Here is a 24,375-nt window from a genome sequence, read left to right on the forward strand (position 1 = left end):
AGCCCCAGCTCTGTGTGTGTACAATAACGCCTTGTTCACAAGTAATGTACTGACCTATGTTTCAGGCCCCAGCCCTGTGTGTGTACAATGATGCCTTGTTCACAAGTAATGTACTGAGTTATGTTTCAGGCCCCAGTCTTGTGTGTGTACAATGATGCCTTGTTCACAAGTAATGTACTGAGCTATGTTTCAGGCCCCAGCCCTGTGTGTGTACAATGATGCCTTGTTCACAAGTAATGTACTGAGCTATGTTTCAGGCCCCAGCCCTGTGTGTGTACAATGATGCCTTGTTCACAAGTAATGTACTGAGCTATGTTTCAGGCCCCAGTCCTCTGTGTGTACAATGCTGCCTTGTTCACTAGTAATGTACTGAGTTATGTTTCAGGCCCCAGCCCTGTGTGTGTACAATGATGCCTTGTTCACGGAGAAGGACTGGCGGGGAATCAAGATGCTACATGACAGCGTCAAAGAGGAGGAACCTCTCAAAGTTGGACGGTTTGGGCTCGGATTTAAATCTGTGTTCCATGTCACTGGTAAGACCTTGGTGATTGTTTTCTTTGATCAGATGTTGGAATCAGAAAGAAAACATAAACAAATGTTAGGATTTAGATTTTGGAAGGATCTTTGCATGAAATGAGTGTCACTTGCTAAGTCATTGGCTTCTTGACAAGTAAATGAACATGAACACTATGTCCTGATTAAACTTGTTCGCTTTCACAAAATTTAATGTTTCCTTTTTAGATTTCAGTTGTCTGTTAGTCCTGCGCAACCTCATTCTTGTCCGTTTATTGAAACATAAACACAAACTTATATGGCTGGCCATTCAGTCAAAAAATACAAAGTTGCAAAAAAGGACAAAAATACGCAATTAAGGTCAAATATAACAAATAAAGAACTAATTGTAACTACTAAAGGTCAAAATACAATATTAATAGTCAAATGTTATGAAAAGACGTCATAACAAGAAAAGAAAGAACAATGTGTACGAAAGAACATCAGTGATCACGAAAGGACGTTTTCAATGAAGAACATCAGTGAGCCCGAAAGGACGTTTTCAATAAAGAACGTCAGTGAGCACGAAAGGACAATGTGTACATTTATTTTTTGACCGAATGGCCGCCCATAAACTTATAGCTTCGTTAGCCAATCAAATGCCACAGAATCACTTGTAATATATTTTTGAAGATATTACCACAACTGTTGCAATTTATATTTTGGAAGATTCCTCACAGATATTTGAATTTTCAGTTGTTATGTTGTGGAACATTTGACATGCAAGTGATATCGCAAACATTATTTCATCATTAAACTTGCTTTCACATAACTTTTCAGATTTCCCATGTGTCATAAGCGGGGACACAGTGTTGTTCATCAACCCTCAGGAGAAGAATAGTGACCGAGTCTGCTACATGAAGAAGTTGAGAGAACTTCCCAATGAGATCAAGAAGATGATCCTTAATGTCTTCAGTGGCATCTTCACATCAGACACGGTACACAAGGGCTATTACAGTGGAACCATCTTCTGGTTCCCCCTCAGAACCAACATCTCAAAGCTGTCGGACAACCTTTACACAGAGGAGAAAGTCAAGGATCTTTTCCAAGCGTTTAAGTCTGAGGCGTCCATCACTCTCTTATTTCTGAAGTCAATAGAGAAGATACAATTGTACCAGAGACTGAGCGGAAAGATACAAGTCCAGTTCTCACTGCAGCTGTCTCAAGACTGTCTCCAGCATGTGAGGACAGAGAAGCAAGATTTCATGAGAAAAGTGAGGCAGGCACAGGGAGGAATACCAGCAGCATCTGTAGAGAGTCAGTTGACTTTAACTGTGGAAACAGTGGATGTTGCAGGGCCTAAGTCCTCACAGCAATGGATTGTCATCAACTTCTACAAAGGAGGAACTATGAGTCCAAGGTTCAGAGATCTTTGCAGTGACAAAGCTCTTTCCTACGCCCCCTATGTGGGTTTGGCTGTTCCTCTGGGTCAGCAGTGTAAAGGTCATGTGTTTTGTTTCCTCCCACTCCCCCTGGAGAGTCGCAGTCCCACAGGGCTGCAGGTTCATGTGAATGGTTTCTTTGCTTTGAATCAGAACAGGAGACACGTCAAGTGGCCAACAGCAGATCAGCTTCAAAATCAGGCTCACACTGACAAGGCTATGGAGTGGAACAAGTGTCTTGTGAGTGAAGTTCTGCCCGAGGTGTATTATAGCATTGTAAATGCTCTTGTTCAATGTTGCAAGGTGCATACTAATTCAATTATCATCATTCAGCAAATCTACAGAATGATACCAGACATTGATGATGTTGATGTGAATTGGAAGCCGCTTGTTTCAACATTGCTGAAGCAGCTACACAACATACCTTTACTGTTCACACCGAGTGACCAGAGGATGGGAATCAAGATGAAGGATGCCTTTCTTGTGGATGTGGCCAGTGACGCTTATTCGTTAATCATTGAAATATTTACTCTTTACAAGAGATACATCGTCCCAGTACCTTCAAAACTCATGAGAACTTTAGAAAACCATTTCAGCTCCCACATTCACAAAGTGACACCTAAAGATGTCTGTGACACACTGAGATTGAACAGCCATTTTACAAGATTACCAAGACAGAAGAAACTCATGCTGTTGAAATATCTCCTGGAATCTGATCAGTACAAGCACCTGAGGGGTCTGTGTCTTCTTCCAGTGGCTGATGGCAACTTTGTGGCGTTCGGAGCACCTGCTGCTGTGTTCATCTGTGACCAGCCAGGGGATGTCAAACTCTTCCCAGGGCTGGAAAGTCAGTTGGTTTCACTGGACCTTCCTGAAGATTTACAACAAGCTCTGATGAAACGGGCAGGTGGCGGTAGGTTGCTTTTATCTTGATACAACCAATAACAGCCGTAGATATTTGCAGTTCTCCTGAAACAAAGATTCATGGAGCTTATATCCTGTCAGGGGCACGGGTGGCCCAGTCGTCTAAGGCGACGCGATACGCTGTGCAGAGTTGCGTCCCTTAGACACGCCAGAAACCTATGATTGTGGGTTCTAATCCCGGTTCTCCCCGATTATGTTTCTAGGTTTTGGGGTTTCACCGAAGTGGTAAACGTCTGAGACCTGCATCACTTGGGGCTTTCCTCCCACATTAAGCTGACACGCCGTGATATGACTGGAATACTGTTAAAAGTGGTGTTAAACCCAACTCACTCACTATATCCTGTCATGTTTTCCTTTGTATACTCTAGGTTTTGGTTTTTCTGAATGAAGGCTGGTGTGTGTTTTTGCCACTTCGCATTATTTGATGTCCATTAATCCATCATTTCATCGCACATTAACTGTTTCATCATCTCGAATATGGCATGACATGTAGCATAATGGTACAACTATTTGTAAATCCCAATAATAAAAAATTATTTGAAAAGAATAGGCGAACATTTAAGCATAACTCATAACACGACTAATGCATATGACTACAATAGTGACCAGGATATAGATACATATTCATGAGGTCCAAGTCCAAATGATACATGGATACATGTTTCAAGTGGAAATTTTTTGGTCATTACAGGAAAGGTAGGGGTGGGGCTACTGTCGTTTTTGCATGTAATGCAAAAGTCTTTCTACAGTAAAAACACCTATCAGTAAAAATAACCATATGAAAAAATGGCACCCTGAATCACATTGGTAGGCTATTTGACAGCTGACACATGTCCCCAGCTTGTAGACACTAATTAGCTGCTAACAAACAGTAGTTAAAAACATAACTGACAATGACATGAAGCATTTGAGCAATGCAAAGACTCATCATGGTGTATTAGTGACTGAAATGAAAGCTGATGAAATAAGGCCGTTTGTTAACTCAAGGAGCCCCAAGTAAGCCCTACACCTACATTTAGCAAACCTTACCATTGACATTTGGAATGAGGGACGCTCTTTTTGGCAATGTGCTAAACTTCGATTTGAATTTCATACTGTAAACATTATTTCCTCAGAAATCACTGGATCAATGAAGCTGAAACGTTATCCTATACATAAACATAATGTGAACCCTTCTATTCAAATTTGGTACATGTAATGTTGGTAGAGGGACTCAAAATGTATTTTCCGTATTTCTCAATATTTTATGGGGCGACAAAAGATTATATAGATAGGATGGGAACCTGGAAGCAACAGCCTTGGTGATGTGCACCACATAAGCAGGTCAAGTAAACTGACAGCACATGTGAACGACCCACGAATACCAGACAGAGATGAATACCACAGATAAATCGACATCTAGGACGACAGTCTACCAGTGTCCACTATGAGCGAAGCAGTATTAATTTTGTCCGTGTCAGGGTTCAGGGGTCCAAACACAACGATTCGCTTTAAAAGGCGAGTGCAAATGCATGTTTTTAGTATATATATTCTGTTATGCTTAACGTCCTCTAAATGTATGTGATAGTGTGATGTAGGATGCTTACAACCGATTACCTTTCTCTCGCAGGCCGAGGAGTACGGGGCATCTAAGAGGCAATAGTCATATACAATTAATTAATTTATAGGTGAATTTTAATAAATGATAACATATAGATCAACTAAACTTCCATAACAATTTCTTCGTTTTAGTTTGATATATCTCGACCTTTACAATTTATATTTTTAGCAAAATATGTGCTATCTTGATAACAATGCGAAAATGTTATGAGCTCCTACAACAACCTATATATTTAGGATAGTATAAAAAAATGCAATGCACATATAGATCTATATCTTTAATTATATTCAGAACTTTCATCATATTTTATTATATTATATTGACTATCTAAGGATCTAGATGTTACTAATTTTTATGAAAATATGACAAATATTATCTTGAGAAAAAATTGTGAACATGGAGGTTCGGTGAACAGTAAGCATTAGAAACTAAGATAAAAATGGATGTTTTTATTTGTACGTTTTGACGGCAAGTTTGGCATTTAAAAAACAAACCTTCAGTCAATTCAACAAACATTTTGCCAAAATCAAAATTATCAAAATCATTATTTCTCAAAAGAATTAGTTCAGTAGATTTTCTTGAAATTGTGATTAAAACCCATGAAGATTATGGAAGACCTCAATAATATTTCCATGTAACCAAAAATGTCATGATATACGTAAGTGAAAATCTAAAAAAAAAGTATATTTCATATGATACAAATTTGCATAAACTTTAAACACACATAGTTCTTTAATCGGACCAATGTAACTAAGGACTTGCCTAATCCTCCACTTCATAAATTGATGCATAAATTTACAATTTTGCTGCTACTATACTTTGAAAGGACAATAGTTTAATCACGAAAACAAGACATTGGTAGCTTTCTTACACATTCTAAGTAATGACAACTCTTACTTTTAGTTCATAAAATGCTACGTAAGGGCTGCAATCTGTAAAAATCAAAACACAATGTCTTCAGATAGTGAATTACCTACGATTCTTAGTGTGCCATAGCCGACCGATGAAACCCTGCTCTGGCAATTAACGCATCTCAGACCAGTGAAGACAATCAGAACAGACTGGTTATCCTACCTATATACATCTTTGGTTTGACCTTTGAACTTAAGCATGTGACCTATGAAAATCCGGGATAGAATAGGTCTTCAGCAACCCATGGTTGCCGTAATAAGCGACTACGTTTGTCGTAAGAGGCGACTAACGGGATCGGGTGGTCAGGCTTGCTGACTTGGTTTACACATGACATTGTATTCCAGTTGCATGGATCGATGCTCATCAAACAACAAACAAACAAACAAAACTAACGCAAGTTCCTTTCCCTCACGAAGAAGATGAAACTTGATCCCACCAATTGTTCAAGGGTTTCAAATACAGTTTTCAATTTGGCAACCACAACAGCCATTTTTAAAAACCTATTTATTATTCAGTCGTTTTCACCTTTTGGTTGAGATACATTTTACGAGTTTTAGCTGACCTGAACTGAATTATGTCCGTCATGTTTCGGTTCCATTCCAACCTACCTATTGTGTAATGCCACCTAATAAGTTGTTTAGAAAATGAAATGGAATTTAGTTTTAAGGCAATATGTCGTTGAGCTATATGGATTTGTATGCCATATTTTAACATAAAGTCCTCTCAAAATGCATTCTGTATGCTGTGCAGGAACTAGTCCAAGGAAGATTACATTTTGCAAACATTACTAGTACTGATGACAACATTTATCCAAATTGTTCTGGTTCATTAGTTAATATTTTGATATATTATCTTGTGTTCTGATCTTCCAGAAATTCCAGAAGAAATCTGTTTAACTACACTCAGCTTAGAGGCTGTATGACTACACTTATCTGATTTGACTGATTATAATGCTTTCCTTTTAGGATGGAAAGGCCTTTCCGTGATGTCATCTGCTGCCTTCCCTGGCATGCTCCAGAAATGTCTGTTGAGGCATTTCCCAGAAGGTAATGCTGAACTCCCTTCCCGATCCTTGGATGTCAGCTGGCTCAGGCAAGTGTGGATCTATATTACAGCCCATGGATTTGATGTTGAATCTGTGTTCAGTGGTTTTCTTATTGTGCCGGATATTGATGCCTCTGGAAGAGGAAGACTCCACAGCATCGATGATGTCTTCATTGCTCAGTCAGTGAGGCACTCTGAATCTTTACCTCCAAATGTAGGTGCAGCGCTGAAGAAACTAGGCATTGTCCATTTAATATATGTTCCTGACTTTGTGCTGAAAAATTCACATGTTCTTGGGACAATCATTCAGTACTCAAATCCAGTTGGTCTTGTAAGAGCATTAGAGAAAGTATACAGAAGGAAACTTATCACAGCTGTACAACTGTTCAACTCCGAATCCTCCAAACAGGAAAGGTCTGCTTTGGTGGCCTACATGAGAACCTGCCAGCGCCAGTTGTCCAAGGGAAGTAAAGCAGTGTTGAGGAAGTTACAGCTATTTACTGTGACAGACAACAGTGATTGTTCAGTGGAAACCTTATGTACTCTGGCTCCTGATGAACAAATACCTGTACCCTACCCAGAGAGGTATATTCAGTGTTCATCTGCTGCAGTGAGACACCTGGCCCTGACACTTGGTGCAACAGAAAGACCATTTCTTGATGTCAGTCGACGAATCCTTCAAATGATGCTTCACAACAAAAGAAAATATACAGAAAGTCATATGGTAGATTTTATGGAGTTTCTCATGGAGAATCACCTTCATATTGTGAATAAGACCAGGCAAATTGCTTCAGAGGTACCGTTCCTTTCATCCAGTGGAGGGTCATCTGGACTGAGAGCTTGTGATCTGTTTAGCCAAGATGACCCATTCCTGAAAGACTTATTCCTGGGAGAAGACAAATTCCCAGCAGATAGGCACACACGAACAGACAGACTCAGAGGAGGATTACTTCTTCTTGGTCTGAAAACAGAGAAAGACATCTCAAAAAGGGACATTGTATCAACAGCAGAGACTATTAAAAAGCTTTTTCAAACAAAAAGGGAAGCAGAAGCAAAGTGTAAAGTGACAGCCTTGATTCTCTTCCTGAATAATAATATTGAATGCCATGAGGACATTAAGACTGCATTACATGATATATCCTTTCTACCTGTTCTCAAGTGCCCCCCTTCCTGGCCTTTACCATGGAAAGGTGAAGAAGAAAAAAGAAAAATAGTGGCATGTCCAAAGGAATTGTATGATAAGAATCTCTCGAGTTTGGTAGCATGTTCTCAGCTAATTCTTGATGACCATGTTGACAGTAACTCAGGATTTGACATTGAACTCCTCTCCAGGCTTGGCGTTAACAGAAGGGAAGATGTTGATGTGAGTGTTGTAGCAAATCAACTGGTATATGTTTCACAGGAAATGAATTCATTGACCAGTGATGAGAAATTCATTGAATTGGAGAGAATATGCAAAGACATATACAAATTCATGAACAACATAGTTGAAAATGATCAGAAAAATCATGAACAGACTCTACAGTTTTTAAGAGAGAAAGAAGCAGTGCTAACTGGAAAACAGATGATAAAACCCTGTCGGGTAGCTTTCAATCTTCCATGTGATTTATCTCCATTTCTATATGAAGCTGACAAAAGTTTAAGTGTGTACAAATCATTTTTAGTGACCATTGGTGTGAGAGATAGCTTTGAAGTGAATGGAATACTGAATTGTATAGAAAAAATCACCAGAGAAGCAGATGCTAAAACTGTTTCTGAGGAAAGACTGACATTGTTAGGGCGAGCTACACTCTATCTTTCAGAACTGGTTACATCTGTGAGTTTACCAGAGGGCATTATCATTTCATTACCAGATGAATATAGAATAATGTCTCAAGTAGATTCACTTTGCCTAGATGATTGCAGATTTGTTTGTAAAAATGAAAAGATGCGATTTGTGCATCCGTGTATTCATCAGTCTGCAGCCAAATTGTTAGGTGTCAAAGGGAAGCGAGAAGTTGATCTGAAAGAAAACATTCAAAGCTTCTCACCATGTTTCTCTGAATTTGGAGCTGGTGAAGATCTTACAACGCGACTGAAAGGACTTCTTAGTGGATACCCATGTGATTCTTCAATCCTGAAAGAACTGCTACAGAATGCAGATGATGCTGAAGCAACAAAACTGATGTTTCTAAAGGATTTCAGACATCTGCCAACAGAAAAACTCCTCAATGATCGACTGAGCTCTGTTCAAGGCCCTGCACTCTGTGTTTATAACAATGCCTACTTTACAGAAGATGACCTTGAAGGTATTCAGAAATTAGGTGTAGGAAGTAAGAATGATGACCCTTTAAAGACTGGACAATATGGAGTTGGATTCAATGTTGTTTATCACCTGACTGATGTCCCCTCATTCATCACTGCAGGACCAGGAACGGACAAAACTATATGTTTCCTTGACCCACATGTGAAGTATGTACCTCGTGCCACATCTGAAAAACCTGGAGTTCGAATATCACAGTTGAATGAATTGAGAGAGAAATATACAGACACATTTTCAGGTTATCTTGAAGATCGTGTTGTAATTGACATCTCGAAAGAAAATAAAGGGACACTTTTTCGATTTCCTTTAAGGACACGAGAAATGGCTGCTGAATCAAAGATAAAAGTCAAAGAAGTCAGTCCACAAGATGTTAGTGAACTTTTAGATGAATTCAGGGCTGACATGCCCGAATTTCTTCTATTTCTTCAATATGTGAAACAAATATCTATTGCCAGCATTACAGAAGATGGTAGACTTGATGTAGAATATTGTGTTGAAGCAACAATGAGTGAAAATGATATGTCTGTACATGAGGGGTACATGTCTCATTTGAAAAATCAGACTCAAAAGATAAGAAATCCTTCCGTTGGTTTTGGTCTTGAAGATGTATCGCCTTTGGAAGTTGAGTTGTCTCTCAGTATTAAAGAATCTGAAGGTAGACAGCAACATTGGGTGGTATTTCTCCATTCTGGATTTTCTAAGGCAACACCTATTCCAGAAGCCCTCATATCAGCTTGGGAGGATGGAGAAATTCGTCTATTACCAAGAGGTGGTGTTGCCATGCTACTGTGTACTGAGGAGAAAAAAGAGGTAGAATTCCAAGGTAAAGCATTTTGTACCCTGCCTTTGCCGATCCACACTGGGTTGCCTGTTCATGTCAATGGCAACTTTGCCTTTGATCATGAATCAAGAAGAAACCTATGGTATGACAATAAGGACTATAGGTCATGTTGGAATGAACATGTTGTAAATGCCATCATAGTTCCTGCGTATATCGCAGCTATGCAGTCAATGAAGACAAGAACTGGATCGACCAAGGTCAAGTCACACAACTGTGTTCATGAACATCTCGACTGCTTTTATAGCTTCTTTCCTGATAGAAGCCACACAAAAAGTCAACTATGGAATGATCTTGTTGTTTCATTTTACACAGATGTTGTGTCAAAAGAGAGAAAGCTTTTCGCTGTCGTAAATCCATCAGGAGGAATATTTGCTGATTTCAAAAAAGAAGATAAAGAACATTTAAAATGCAAAGTTTTGTGGGTACCAGCTTCATGCAAGAAAGGTTTCCCTGGATATTTCAATAACCTTGAAATATATTTCCCTCTAAAGAAATCACAGAGTGATTCAACAAATGATTGGATCCAACAACTTCAACCACAGGAAGTTGCTTGCAGGCTTACTGAGATACTCAAAGACTTGCAGATGAAAGTTATATATTCTCCAGGCAGAATTCTGAAGATTATTGCTGACACATGCATGGAAAGTAAAATGAATTGTGTGACACCAAAATCTGTCATAGATTTTCTTAAATCTCACAGTTCTGGCTCTCAAGATAGATGTAGCCTTGGGTCAGTGGCTTTGCAGTTAGAACTCACAGTTTTGAAACATCTTAAATCACTTGAGTTGCTGACACGCTTCTGTCAGCTTCATGAAGATTTTTCTTCTGAGTTACAATCTTTACCCCTGGCAGTTACTGAATCTATGAAACTGTGCACGTTTGATGCATCAAACCCTTTTTTTGTCACAAGGTTTACAGATCTGCTTGCAGGAACACCTGATCTGCTACTGCACAAAGATATTGTTGGACTGTATGAAAACTATATAGAAACAACACCTGTTTTCAAGGAGCTTGACATTATTGCTTTTTCAAAGTTGATAGAACAAACACTTTCTAAGAATATATTTTGCACTGGAAGGCCTGTTCCTTGGCAAAACTCAGATTTTCCATCACAACATTGGATTCGAGACTTCTGGAAGTTCTTGTTCACACAGACGAACAATAGTACATCTCCTTTAGGTCTGGCATATGTAAAAGATTGGTCCTTGTTTCCATCTACAAAAGACAATGGTAAAAATCTTATTCTCTACCCTATCAAAAAGAGTGGAAGTGTAATCGATAGTAAGTCAGTTTCCCCAAAGAAATTTGAAACAGCTTTACGTAACATGGATGTTCCACAACTTGACAGTTCTTTGCTTTGTGGCAGTGATGATGCCACTACAATCACTTCATCCATTGCAGCCAGCTTGACTATGCCAGTCACAATATTGAAGTTGTTATCAAACTTTGATTTCAGCACTTGTCAGGATATCACTGCAGTAGACTGTCGAGCATTTTTACAATACTTTAGTGAAAATGTTGACAAGATAAATGATGAAATAGGTGAACAAAGAACAAAACAGCTGCTTACACAGATTCCCATTTTCGAATCAATGTCTGAAGAACAGGTTGCTCTGCATACTCACCAGAGACACTTTGTAGTAAAGGATTACTCTAAAGGGCCTAGTGATGGTGTCAGTGATTGGACCCGTGGTACAAGTATGGTATTACTTAAAGGATTTAATTCATGCACAGAACTTTACAGCTTCATGGGTATACATGTGCATACACAGGAGCAACTTTATACAGATCTTATTCTTCCCAATTTTCAGTATCTGCCAACGTCTGTTCTACCAGTACATTTGAAGTATATACGTGATGAGCTGTTGAAAAAGTCTGCGGAATTTAGTGATGAGCAAAAACAACTCATTGAGAAGCTGAAAAGTGTAAAATTTATTGAAGCATCAAATGGAACACTCCAGTGCGCTAGTCAGTTCTACAGTCGGGATGTTGATGTTTACACATTGATGTGTGACCAATCTCAATTTGCACCTCCACCCTATGATGAAGGGGTGTGGCAAACGTTTTTGAAATATTTAGGTTTACAAGACCATGTTACTTCTGAGCATTTTTTGGCATATGCTAAGCAAGTTGAAAAACTTGGGCGACAGAGAATGACTACAGATGTTGAAAAGAAGTCAAAGGCTTTGATGGCATGTCTCGGAATGATGCATGAAGAATATATTGAGGATGGATATGCACTTTCACAGATTAAGAGTATCAGATTCTTATTACCACACAGTATCACTGATGAATACCTGGGAAAAGAACTGACAGTCATATACCCTCAGTTTGGTGAGGGAAAACATCTAGTTTCCTACTCAGAATCACTTGCCCCACATCACTGTCATTATGTCTGGACAAGCTGCCTGATGTTCCACCATGATGCAGATCCATCCTCATGGAGTTTTGCAAGGAGAAATCACAAACAACTGCAGTTTTTTCTTGGATTTCAAGATGATCCTCACCCGGAAAAGGTTTTAAGTCATATCCAAAACATTTGCACTTCTCTTGCGAATATCCAAAATCAGAATTCTGAGAGAAAATTGTTGTCACTTGACAACACTGTTCGTCATGTCATGATGTCAATCTACAGACATTTACTCAATCCTCGTGTCCGCAATATGATCAAGCATTGCCTGAAAGATCTTTCCATCATGTACGTTCCAACTGTACTGTGTATGGTTTCAGCTGATAAAATTGTTAAAAACATACACCCAGATGAAATTGTAAAAGGATACATGTATGCACTGCCAGATCAGTTTACACAATTCCTTGATGTATTCATTGACCTTGGTTCTTCAAGGGATGTACATGCAAACCTGTATGCCTGTGTGCTGAAGACACTCTACTGCAAGACAAAAGGAAGACCATTGAATTCTAATGACCTAGGAAGTGTTAAAAAAGCAGTTGAGTCAATGTTTAATTGCCTAAAAAGGGAAAAGAAAACTGAAGAATGCACATTACAGGTGTCCTCTCTGTATCTTCCTGACAACAAGTTCCAGTTAACAGACTCTAGACACCTGGTGTTTAACAACAACACTGTACTGTCTGAAAGAGTGAGATCCCTTGATTTACAGTATTTCCTAGGATTCCAAACACTGAATTTATCCGAAATGAATATGGATCCTCTGGGTTTCTTAGCTATGCTACCAGAATGTTATCGACTGCAGACGTTGACATCTCTGGTTGAAGAAAATGTTGATCAAGACAGTAAGCTAAGAGCATATGCTGGTGATTTAGTCAAGAAATACAAGAATAGTGTACAGGGGTCTGAATTTGTTGAAGCAATTGTGAGACTTGTCAATCATGAAAAATATCAGCAAAATGAACAAAGTCTGGAACCATTTGAAGCAAAGAGCATTGAGGAAAGCCTTGCACATTTAAAAATTCTTCAGGTCAAAAACTTGCAGACTGAACTTAGACGGAATGGAAATCTGGTGCATCAGAGTAAGGGAAAAAAGAGGTTTTGTTTGGAACGTGAAAAAGAAGGCTCTATTTCCAAAATATGTCTATACATCGACTGCGAGATACACCAGGTGACATTACTTGGTGCTTTAGAAACAATGATTGATGAACTGACCTTATTCAAACTGGGAAGGTCGATACGTTATGTGCATCACATTTTTGACTCAGTTCCAGAAATGATCAGAAGTCATTTAGATGACTTCGAAATTAGGACATATAATTATTTTGCAGGACAAAGAGAGCAAACAATTGTTTCTTCTACTGGGGCGTTTATACCAGAAGAAATGCACTGGCTTCTGGACAACAGTTTTGATGTGTTTAATGAAGGGGAATATGTTGGACTGGAGGTTTACGATCCCATCACTGACCCTGGTGTACAAGATGAAGTTCCTGAAAATGCCAACCCAGTATATATCTATGCTGTTGTGAAGAATGTACTGAGGAAGGAGATCTTGCCAATCAGAAGAATGTATCTGGTTGAAGTTGGGGAAGGTCGATTAGAGGAAATGCCTGGACTAAAGCTTTACAACGTTTTGAGGAAAAACGTAAATCAGCGTGGAGACTCCGCATCACATATTGATCAAAGGTGTAAGGAAAATAGACAGAGTTTTACACCCTTGTGGAGGAACTGTTCAGATGAGAAGGAGAGAAACACAGTAAAGAAAAGACTTTACTTGGCCCAGCATCCTGACAGGAATCCTGATAGGGAAGCTTTCTTTACCAAAATATGTTTGGACATTAAGAGAACTGCGATGGAACTTGAAAATGAGCATGCTGGGGCAACAAATCCGTTCTTCTTTGAACATTTGGACAAGAGAAGTTCTGAACAACAGACCCGTTTTCAGAACTATGAATGTAGACATCCAGATCAGGATCCATCAAAAATTAACCCACAACCACATGAGGCAAAACGATGGCTGAGACAGGCAATTGATGACTTGGCTGCAGCAAAGGATACTTGTCCTTCCTGTAGAGGTTTTAATTGGATCTGTAACAAGGCTTATCAGGTATGCTTTATGAAATACACCATTCCTAACAACCACAATGAATTCCAGCTAAACAAATAAAAGTGACAAAAACATTTCCATAATCATAAGAAATCTCTACTGAAAGCATTGTCTATTGAAAGATTGCGACAACGTCAGTATGTCAGTAATAGTGATTATATCAGGTGTTCGCGAAAAGGTGAGCATATCCTGCCTCAAATGTTTTAAACCCTTTCCTAAAGTTTCCCTGCTAAACCCAGCATGAGGTGTGGTGACATGGGGTTTAAAGTTCTGTTCAGGAGTGTTTAACTTGTATAGTGACATGCACGCACTAGTGTGTGTGGATGCTTGTACTACGTGGGACGTATCCATTCCTACACCATGTACTGCTCCCATCAATACCTACACCATCTACTCCTCGCTACAACACCATTTATTACTAATCTCCTACACCATGTATTCCTTCCTCTTACACCATGTACCTGTCCCTCCTACACCATCTACCCCTCCCTACCACACCATGTACACCTCCCTACCACACCATCTGCCCCTCCCTACCTAACCATGTACCCCTCCCTACCACACCATGTACCCCTCTCTCCTACACCATGTACTCCTCCCTACCACACCATGTACCCCTCTCTCCTACACCATGTACTCCTCCCTACCACACCATTTACTCCTCCCTACCACACCATGTACCCCTCTCTCCTACACCATTTACTCCTCCCTACCACTCCATTTATTCCTCCCTACCACACCATTTATTCCTCCCTACCACTCCATTTACTCCTCCCTACCACACCATGTACTCCTCCCTACCACACCATTTACTCCTCCCTACCACTCCATTAACTCCTCCCTACCACACCATGTACTCCTCCCTACCACACCATGTACTCCTCCCTACCACTCCATTTATTCCTCCCTACCACTCCATTTATTCCTCCCTACCACACCATTTACTCCTCCCTACCACACCATTTACTCCTCCCTACCACACCATGTACCCCTCTCTCCTACACCATGTACTCCTCCCTACCACACCATTTACTCCTCACTACCACACCATGTACTCTTCCCTACCATACCATGTACCCCTCCCTACCACACCATTTACTCCTCCCTACCACACCATGTACCCCTCTCTCCCACACCATTTACTCCTCCCTACCACACCATGTACCCCTCTCTCCTACACCATGTACTCCTCCCTACCACACCATGTACTCCTCCCTACCATACCATGTACTCCTCCCTACCACACCATTTACTCCTCCCTACCACACCATGTACCCCTCTCTCCCACACCATTTACTCCTCCCTACCACTCCATTTACTCCTCCCTACCACACCATGTACCCCTCTCTCCTACACCATTTACTCCTCCCTACCACTCCATTTACTCCTCCCTACCACACCATGTACCCCTCTCTCCTACACCATGTACTCCTCCCTACCATACCATGTACTCCTCCCTACCACAACATTTACTCCTCCCTACCACACCATGTACTCCTCCCTACCATACCATGTACTCCTCCCTACCACTCCATTTACTCCTCCCTACCACACCATTTACTCCTCCCTACCACACCATTTACTCCTCCCTATCACACCATTTACTCCTCCCTACCATACCATGTACTCCTCCCTACCACACCATTTACTCCTCCCTACCACACCATGTACTCCTCCCTACCATACCATGTACCCCTCCCTACCACACCATTTACTCCTCCCTACCACACCATTTATTCCTAATCTACTACACCATGGACTCCTCCCTACCACTCCATTTCCTCCTCCCTACCACACCATTTATTCCTCATCTCCTACACCATCTACCCCTCCCTACCACACCATTTATTCCTTATCTCCTACACCATCTACCCCTCCCTACCACACCATTTATTCCTCATCTCCTACACCATTTATTCCTCATTTCCTACACCATTTACTCCTCCCTATCACACCATTTATTCCTAATCTCCTACACCATCTACTCCTTCCTACCACACCATTTATTCCTCATCTCCTACACCATCTACCCCTCCCTACCACACCATGTACCCCTCTCTCCTACACCATTTACCCCTCCCTACCACACCATGTACTCCTCTCTCCTACACCATGTACCCCTCTCTCCTACACCATGTACTCCTCCCTACCACTCCATTGACTCCTCCCTTCCACACCATTTATTCCTCTCTACCACACCATTTATTCCTAATCTCCTACCCCATTTCCTCCTCCCTACCACACCATTTATTCCTAATCTCCTGCACAATTTCCTCCTCCCTATCACATCATTTATTCCTCATCTCCTACACCATTTACCCCTCCCTACCACACCATTTATTCCTCATCTCTAACACCATGTACCCCTCCCAACCACACCATGTACCCCTCCCAACCACACCATGTACTCCTCCCTACCACACCATGTACCCCTCCCTACCACACCATCTACCCCTCCCTACCACACCATTTACTCCTCCCTACCACACCATGTACCCCTCCCTACCACACCATGTACTCCTCCCTACCACACCATGTACCCCTCCCTACCACACCATTTACTCCTCCCTACCACACCATTTATTCCTAATCTCCTACACCATTTACTCCTCTCTACCACACCATTTATTCCTAATCTCCTGCACCATCTACCCCTCCCTACCACACCATTTATTCCTCATCTCCTACACCATTTATTCCTAATCTCCTACACCATTTACTCCTCCCTACCACACCATTTATTCCTCATCTCCTACACCATTTACCCCTCCCTATCACACCATTTATTCCTAATCTCCTAGACCATCTACCCCTCCCTACCACACCATTTATTCCTCCCTACCACACCATTTATTCCTCCCTACCACACCATTTATTCCTAATCTCCTACACCATTTACTCCTCCCTACCACACCATTTATTCCTTCCTCCAACACCATGTACTCCTTCCCTTCATACCATCATTTATCATGCCTCCCACCATTACGCGTAATCCACCTCTGATCCTTCTACAATCAATGTAAGTAGATAATAAGTAAGAAGTATCCATCCTCAAATCCTCATTTGATGACGTCACAAGTGCACCTAGTAACCTCACGTGACTGATGACGTCACATAACCTTGACCTTGGGGGTGGGGGGTGGGGGGTGGGGTGTTGTCAATGTCATTGCCTCATTAATATGCAGAATAACTCATTAATATGCAAATGTATGCATGACGTCACAGGTCAATTAGGTTAATAAAGGGTCAACTGACCAAATGCAATCATGCAATTAATGACTTGACCATTCGTTAACCGTAGAACACGGGATAGTAATGAATGTTCCTATATGGACATGTTACTACGACCGGGGTTGGGTTGGGTCTTGACTCACGCGGAATGGAATGTCATTGTGAGACCATTTTGGCGAGAGAACATGTGGTGAACATTTGAACCTTTCGCATTGAAGACATTTCTCTGTGCGCATTCTGGGCTATGTGTGGTAATATTAAAAAGCCCAGGAACAAGTTCACATAGAAAGATCTCCCGATATTCAATTACATTCATTAAGGGTCAACTGATTGGATGCAATCATGCAATTAATTACTTGACCATTCGTTAAATGTAGAACAACAAGTGTCTAAAAACAACATGGCCGACGTTGCCATGAACGCTCATGGGTGTCACGTGTCCTCGGTTTGAATCTCGCGCCTGACCTACAAGTCAGTTCTATGGGGCCCCCGTTCCACAAAGCGATATGAGACTAAGTTGAGCTGCAAGTGCATTAACTCATTTATAGTCAAATATAATCATGACGTCACAGGTCAGAAAGGCTAATGAGAGGTCTGTTGTTCCAATGCACGAATGCAGTGTGTTAATGAGTCCTTCATTAAGTGAGAACAAAGCGTAGTAATGAGTGTCCCTATATGGAAGTGGCTACTACGAGGTTCAAATATGATTCACGGGGAAAGGAATGTCATTGTTAGACATATTCCATTGATGCATGGATTTCGCGTAGTAATGACTGTCACATGTGGCAAAGAGGGGTGTGAGTTGAATTTCCATAGAAACCACATGTCCAGTTCTTAACTCTTCTAGTGTTACCTCTTATAAGTTCCTTGTAACAAACAGTTGCCATGACAACTATAAAAAAAAAATAAGGGTTAACAGTCTTGACTCCTAGCTATAGGTCAGCTCGGAGAAATATAGAGTCGGTATCGCGAAACCCGTGTGTTGAAGACTGTAATGTATGCCAGTCTGGTATATGACGTTTTAATACTGTAAAATTCTATTCTTTTTTCTCAAAGATGTTTGAGTTCAAAATGTCGGTTCAGTTTCCTATTTCAATGGAAAAAATACTCGTTTAACCCATACCCAGAATCATTTTCATGAGAAAAAATAGAGTAAAATAACGTAGTTTAGTGGATAACTTCTAAGAGATAAGATTACTTGAGCGTTCATTAACAAAGAACAATGGATAATAATGAATATCCTTATATGGAAACTTAGGTCACCAATCCCTCATTAATATGCAAGATAACTCATTAATATGTAAATGTATAAGTGATGTATCAGGTGAATTAGATGAATACAGGGTCAACTGACCAGATGCAATTTACTTACATTAACAAAGAACAATGGATAGTAATGAATATCCTCATATGGAAACTTGACATCGCACGCGAAATGGAATGTTATTGTGACTGAATTTTGCCGCCTTTTTGCCCCCTCTCTACATGCTCATTCGGGGGGGCTGCGTCTGCTGAGATTATCAGCCCAGGAATAAGAGTGTGATCTATGTCAATATGTGTTATAAAACTCAACGGTCGTGTTGAGTGACTGACATTTACACTCTAACCTTGCTGACAGTATTGAAGACGGAATGAATGAGGAGAATGGAGGTCACGTGCTGCTGTGTCAGAGTCGTCTTAGGTGAGTAATAATTTTAATCAAAATATTTTTACAAATTATTTACCGATATGTAATTAGTTACAATGAAATCTGTTTTCTTTCTTTCTCATCTGTCTACCTCTAATGCATATTTGTGTAAAGCATTTTTGTAATGTTATGTATGCATTTGTACACCATGCTTTTGGCAAAATAATTCAGATTATTTAACAGTTAAACTTAAAACAGATTCTTATTTAACTAATCCATTTGTAGAGTTTAATACCCAACAGAAATTAGATATAATTCTTCTTCTTTTTTTTTGTTGTTGTTGATAAAACATCACTCGTTAAACATTTTACAAAGCAAGAAATAGAACACTCATAGTGATTTTATGAAAATTTACTTTTTATGAAATGTAACAAAGTGATTTCTGATACAGACTATACTTTGGTGTGCGAGCGGCGCACAGCTTTTGGGTACATGCTATGGCATTGCGATTCCTGGCTGTAGATGTTATAGTCTGTTTCTACATGATGTATGATGTGTATGAAAAAAAACCTTGATTGAGTTTATTATGTTATCATGAGTCCAACGAATTCTCATTTAGGAAAAAAAAAGTACATGTTCAAATTCAATGTTCCCTTTGTTCAAGGATGTGTGCACCACAAATGGCGTCCCATTGAAGAACCATCATAATTAAGAGACATAGTGATGTAGTTACCTTTACCTATGTGCTCTTTAATATAGTCAGACATGATCGATCAATGTATTCTTATATTGTCTTTTTTTTATCTCTTTTTACAAAACAGTTACGATTAATCTTAAGGTTTTAAAAAGGTGATCTTAGCATAGTGTTAGTTAACCATTGTCATGATACATTTCTATGACTCGAGATAAAGTTAGAATATTCTGAATTTAGCATGATTAGTTTTTTAAAACCTTAAGATTAATCGTTTGGTGTATTGTGTCCTCTGTCAGTGGTCAGGAAGATAACCCGATGATCAATTCAACGCAAGCTTCACCAAGTACATATTCGCTGGGGAGTCACGTGATCACCTTCTTTACAGCGCTCAATGGGCATAGTAATATTACCATATTTAGTTAGTGTACTATGTACACAGTTGTCGACGCATCTAACAGTAGATCACATTGCTTATATTGTTACAAGTGAGGTTTATTTTACAACACTCCGAATGAGTTCGTATATGCTATACACATAACACCTTGTTTTGTCCGTGTTCTATGAGGCACCATTCCACATCTCAGGCTACGTTGATCCATAAGTGCAATAACTCATTCATTCTGAAATATAATCATGACGTCACAGGTCAGAAAGAGTAATGAGAGGTCTGTTGTTCCAATGCAAGAAGGAAATGTGTTAATGAGTCCTTCATTAAGTGAGAACAAAGCATAGTAATGAGTGTCCCTATATGGAAGTGGCTACTACGAGGTTCAAATGTGATTCACAGGGAAAGGAATGTCATTGTTAGACATATTCCATTGATGCATGTATTTCGTGTAGTTATGACTGTCACATGTGGCAAAGACGGGTGTGAGTTGAATTTCCATAGAAACCACATGTCCAGTTCTTAACTCTTCTAGTGTTACCTCTTATAAGTTCCTTTTAACATTCAGTTGTCATGACAACTAAATAAAAAAATAAGGGTTAACAGTCTTGACTCTAAGAGGTCAGCTCGGAGAAATATAGAGTCGGTATCGCGAAACCCGTGTGTTGAAGACTGCAAAGTATGCCAGTCTGGTCTGAGACGTTTTAATACTGTAAAATTACATTCTTTTTCTAAAAGATGTTTGGAGTTCAAAATGTCGATTCAGTTTCCTTTTTTCAATGGAAAAATACTCGTTTAACCCATACCCAGAATCATTTTTTATGAGAAAAAATAGAGTGAAATAACGTAGTTTAGTGGATAACTTCTAAGAGATAAGATTACTTGAGCATTCATTAACAAAGAACAATGGATAGTAATGAATATCCTTATATGGAAACTTAGGTCACCAATCCCTCATTAATATGCAAGATAACTCATAATGAAAAGATAATCTACAGAGACATCAGAAGCAGGTGCACAGGTCAACTCAAGACTCGCCTTCTCTTCTTCCTCCTCTGGATAAACACCCTCCTCCTCCTCCTCCTCCTCCTCTGGATAAACACCCTCCTCCTCCTCCTCCTCAGGATAAACACCCTCCTCCTCCTCCTCCTCTGGATAAACACCCTCCTCCTCCTCCTCCTCCTCCTCCTCCTCCTCTGGATAAACACCCTCCTCCTCCTCTGGATAAACACCCTCCTCCTCCTCCTCCTCCTCTGGATAAACACCCTCCTCCTCCTCCTCCTCCTCCTCTGGATAAACACCAGATGAGGAGGAGGAGGAGGAGGAGGGTGTTTATCCAGAGGAGGAGGAGGGTGTTTATCCAGAGGAGGAGGAGGAGGAGGAGGAGGAGGAGGAGGGTGTTTATCCAGAGGAGGAGGAGGAGGAGGAGGAGGGTGTTTATCCAGAGGAGGAGGAGGAGGAGGAGGAGGAGGAGGGTGTTTATCCAGAGGAGGAGGAGGAGGGTGTTTATCCAGAGGAGGAGGAGGGTGTTTATCCAGAGGAGGAGGAGGAGGAGGAGGGTGTTTATCCAGAGGAGGAGGAGGAGGAGGGTGTTTATCCTGAGGAGGAGGAGGAGGAGGGTGTTTATCCAGAGGAGGAGGAGGAGGAGGAGGAGGAGGAGGGTGTTTATCCAGAGGAGGAAGAAGAGAAGGCGAGTCTTGAGTTGACCTGTGCACCTGCTTCTGATGTCTCTGTAGATTATCTTTTCATTATGAGTTATCTTGCATATTAATGAGGGATTGGTGACCTAAGTTTCCATATAAGGATATTCATTACTATCCATTGTTCTTTGTTAATGAATGCTCAAGTAATCTTATCTCTTAGAAGTTATCCACTAAACTACGTTATTTCACTCTATTTTTTCTCATAAAAAATGATTCTGGGTATGGGTTAAACGAGTATTTTTCCATTGAAAAAAGGAAACTGAATCGACATTTTGAACTCCAAACATCTTTTAGAAAAAGAGTCTTGACTCTAAGAGGTCAGCTCTGAGAAATATAGAGTCGGTATCGCGAAACCCGTGTGTTGAAGACTGCAAAGTATGCCAGTCTGGTCTGAGACGTTTTAATACTGTAAAATTACATTCTTTTTCTAAAAGATGTTTGGAGTTCAAAATGTCGATTCAGTTTCCTTTTTTCAATGGAAAAATACTCGTTTAACCCATACCCAGAATCATTTTTTATGAGAAAAAATAGAGTGAAATAACGTAGTTTAGTGGATAACTTCTAAGAGATAAGATTACTTGAGCATTCATTAACAAAGAACAATGGATAGTAATGAATATCCTTATATGGAAACTTAGGTCACCAATCCCTCATTAATATGCAAGATAACTCATAATGAAAAGATAATCTACAGAGACATCAGAAGCAGGTGCACAGGTCAACTCAAGACTCGCCTTCTCTTCTTCCTCCTCTGGATAAACACCCTCCTCCTCCTCCTCCTCCTCCTCTGGATAAACACCCTCCTCCTCCTCCTCCTCAGGATAAACACCCTCCTCCTCCTCCTCCTCTGGATAAACACCCTCCTCCTCCTCCTCCTCCTCCTCCTCCTCCTCTGGATAAACACCCTCCTCCTCCTCTGGATAAACACCCTCCTCCTCCTCCTCCTCCTCTGGATAAACACCCTCCTCCTCCTCCTCCTCCTCCTCCTCCTCTGGATAAACACCCTCCTCCTCCTCCTCCTCCTCCTCTGGATAAACACCCTCCTCCTCCTCCTCCTCCTCCTCTGGATAAACACCCTCCTCCTCCTCCTCCTCCTCCTCCTCCTCCTCCTCCTCTGGATAAACACCCTCCTCCTCCTCTGGATAAACACCCTCCTCCTCCTCCTCCTCCTCATCTGGTGTTTATCCAGAGGAGGAGGAGGAGGAGGAGGAGGGTGTTTATCCAGAGGAGGAGGAGGAGGAGGAGGGTGTTTATCCAGAGGAGGAGGAGGGTGTTTATCCAGAGGAGGAGGAGGAGGAGGAGGAGGAGGGTGTTTATCCAGAGGAGGAGGAGGAGGAGGGTGTTTATCCTGAGGAGGAGGAGGAGGAGGGTGTTTATCCAGAGGAGGAGGAGGAGGAGGAGGAGGGTGTTTATCCAGAGGAGGAAGAAGAGAAGGCGAGTCTTGAGTTGACCTGTGCACCTGCTTCTGATGTCTCTGTAGATTATCTTTTCATTATGAGTTATCTTGCATATTAATGAGGGATTGGTGACCTAAGTTTCCATATAAGGATATTCATTACTATCCATTGTTCTTTGTTAATGAATGCTCAAGTAATCTTATCTCTTAGAAGTTATCCACTAAACTACGTTATTTCACTCTATTTTTTCTCATAAAAAATGATTCTGGGTATGGGTTAAACGAGTATTTTTCCATTGAAAAAAGGAAACTGAATCGACATTTTGAACTCCAAACATCTTTTAGAAAAAGAATGTAATTTTACAGTATTAAAACGTCTCAGACCAGACTGGCATACTTTGCAGTCTTCAACACACGGGTTTCGCGATACCGACTCTATATTTCTCCGAGCTGACCTCTTAGAGTCAAGACTGTTAACCCTTATTTTTTTATTTAGTTGTCATGACAACTGAATGTTAAAAGGAACTTATAAGAGGTAACACTAGAAGAGTTAAGAACTGGACATGTGGTTTCTATGGAAATTCAACTCACACCCGTCTTTGCCACATGTGACAGTCATAACTACACGAAATACATGCATCAATGGAATATGTCTAACAATGACATTCCTTTCCCTGTGAATCACATTTGAACCTCGTAGTAGCCACTTCCATATAGGGACACTCATTACTATGCTTTGTTCTCACTTAATGAAGGACTCATTAACACATTTCCTTCTTGCATTGGAACAACAGACCTCTCATTACTCTTTCTGACCTGTGACGTCATGATTATATTTCAGAATGAATGAGTTATTGCACTTATGGATCAACGTAGCCTGAGATGTGGAATGGTGCCTCATAGAACACGGACAAAACAAGGTGTTATGTGTATAGCATATACGAACTCATTCGGAGTGTTGTAAAATAAACCTCACTTGTAACAATATAAGCAATGTGATCTACTGTTAGATGCGTCGACAACTGTGTACATAGTACACTAACTAAATATGGAAATATTACTATGCCCATTGAGCGCTGTAAAGAAGGTGATCACGTGACTCCCCAGCGAATATGTACTTGGTGAAGCTTGCGTTGAATTGATCATCGGGTTATCTTCCTGACCACTGACAGAGGACACAATACACCAAACGATTAATCTTAAGGTTTTAAAAAACTAATCATGCTAAATTCAGAATATTCTAACTTTATCTCGAGTCATAGAAATGT

At 40.5% G+C, this 24,375-nt stretch overlaps 1 protein-coding gene across 1 annotated transcript in view; it reads left to right on the top strand.

Annotated features, from left to right (window-relative positions):
- LOC139446427 (sacsin-like) overlaps positions 1–24,375 on the top strand; it is a 44,484-nt gene that overhangs the window by 10,196 nt on the left and 9,913 nt on the right. The window contains exons 5-7 of the mRNA XM_071227750.1: positions 386–533; positions 1,333–2,847; positions 6,336–14,071. Coding sequence (XP_071083851.1) covers positions 386–533; positions 1,333–2,847; positions 6,336–14,071 — 9,399 coding nt within the window. The remainder of the gene's footprint in view (positions 1–385; positions 534–1,332; positions 2,848–6,335; positions 14,072–24,375) is intronic.

This window comes from Haliotis cracherodii, unplaced genomic scaffold, assembly GCF_022045235.1.
Source record: "Haliotis cracherodii isolate W230 unplaced genomic scaffold, xgHalCrac1.p SCAF_6, whole genome shotgun sequence".
Lineage (NCBI taxonomy): Eukaryota > Metazoa > Mollusca > Gastropoda > Lepetellida > Haliotidae > Haliotis > Haliotis cracherodii.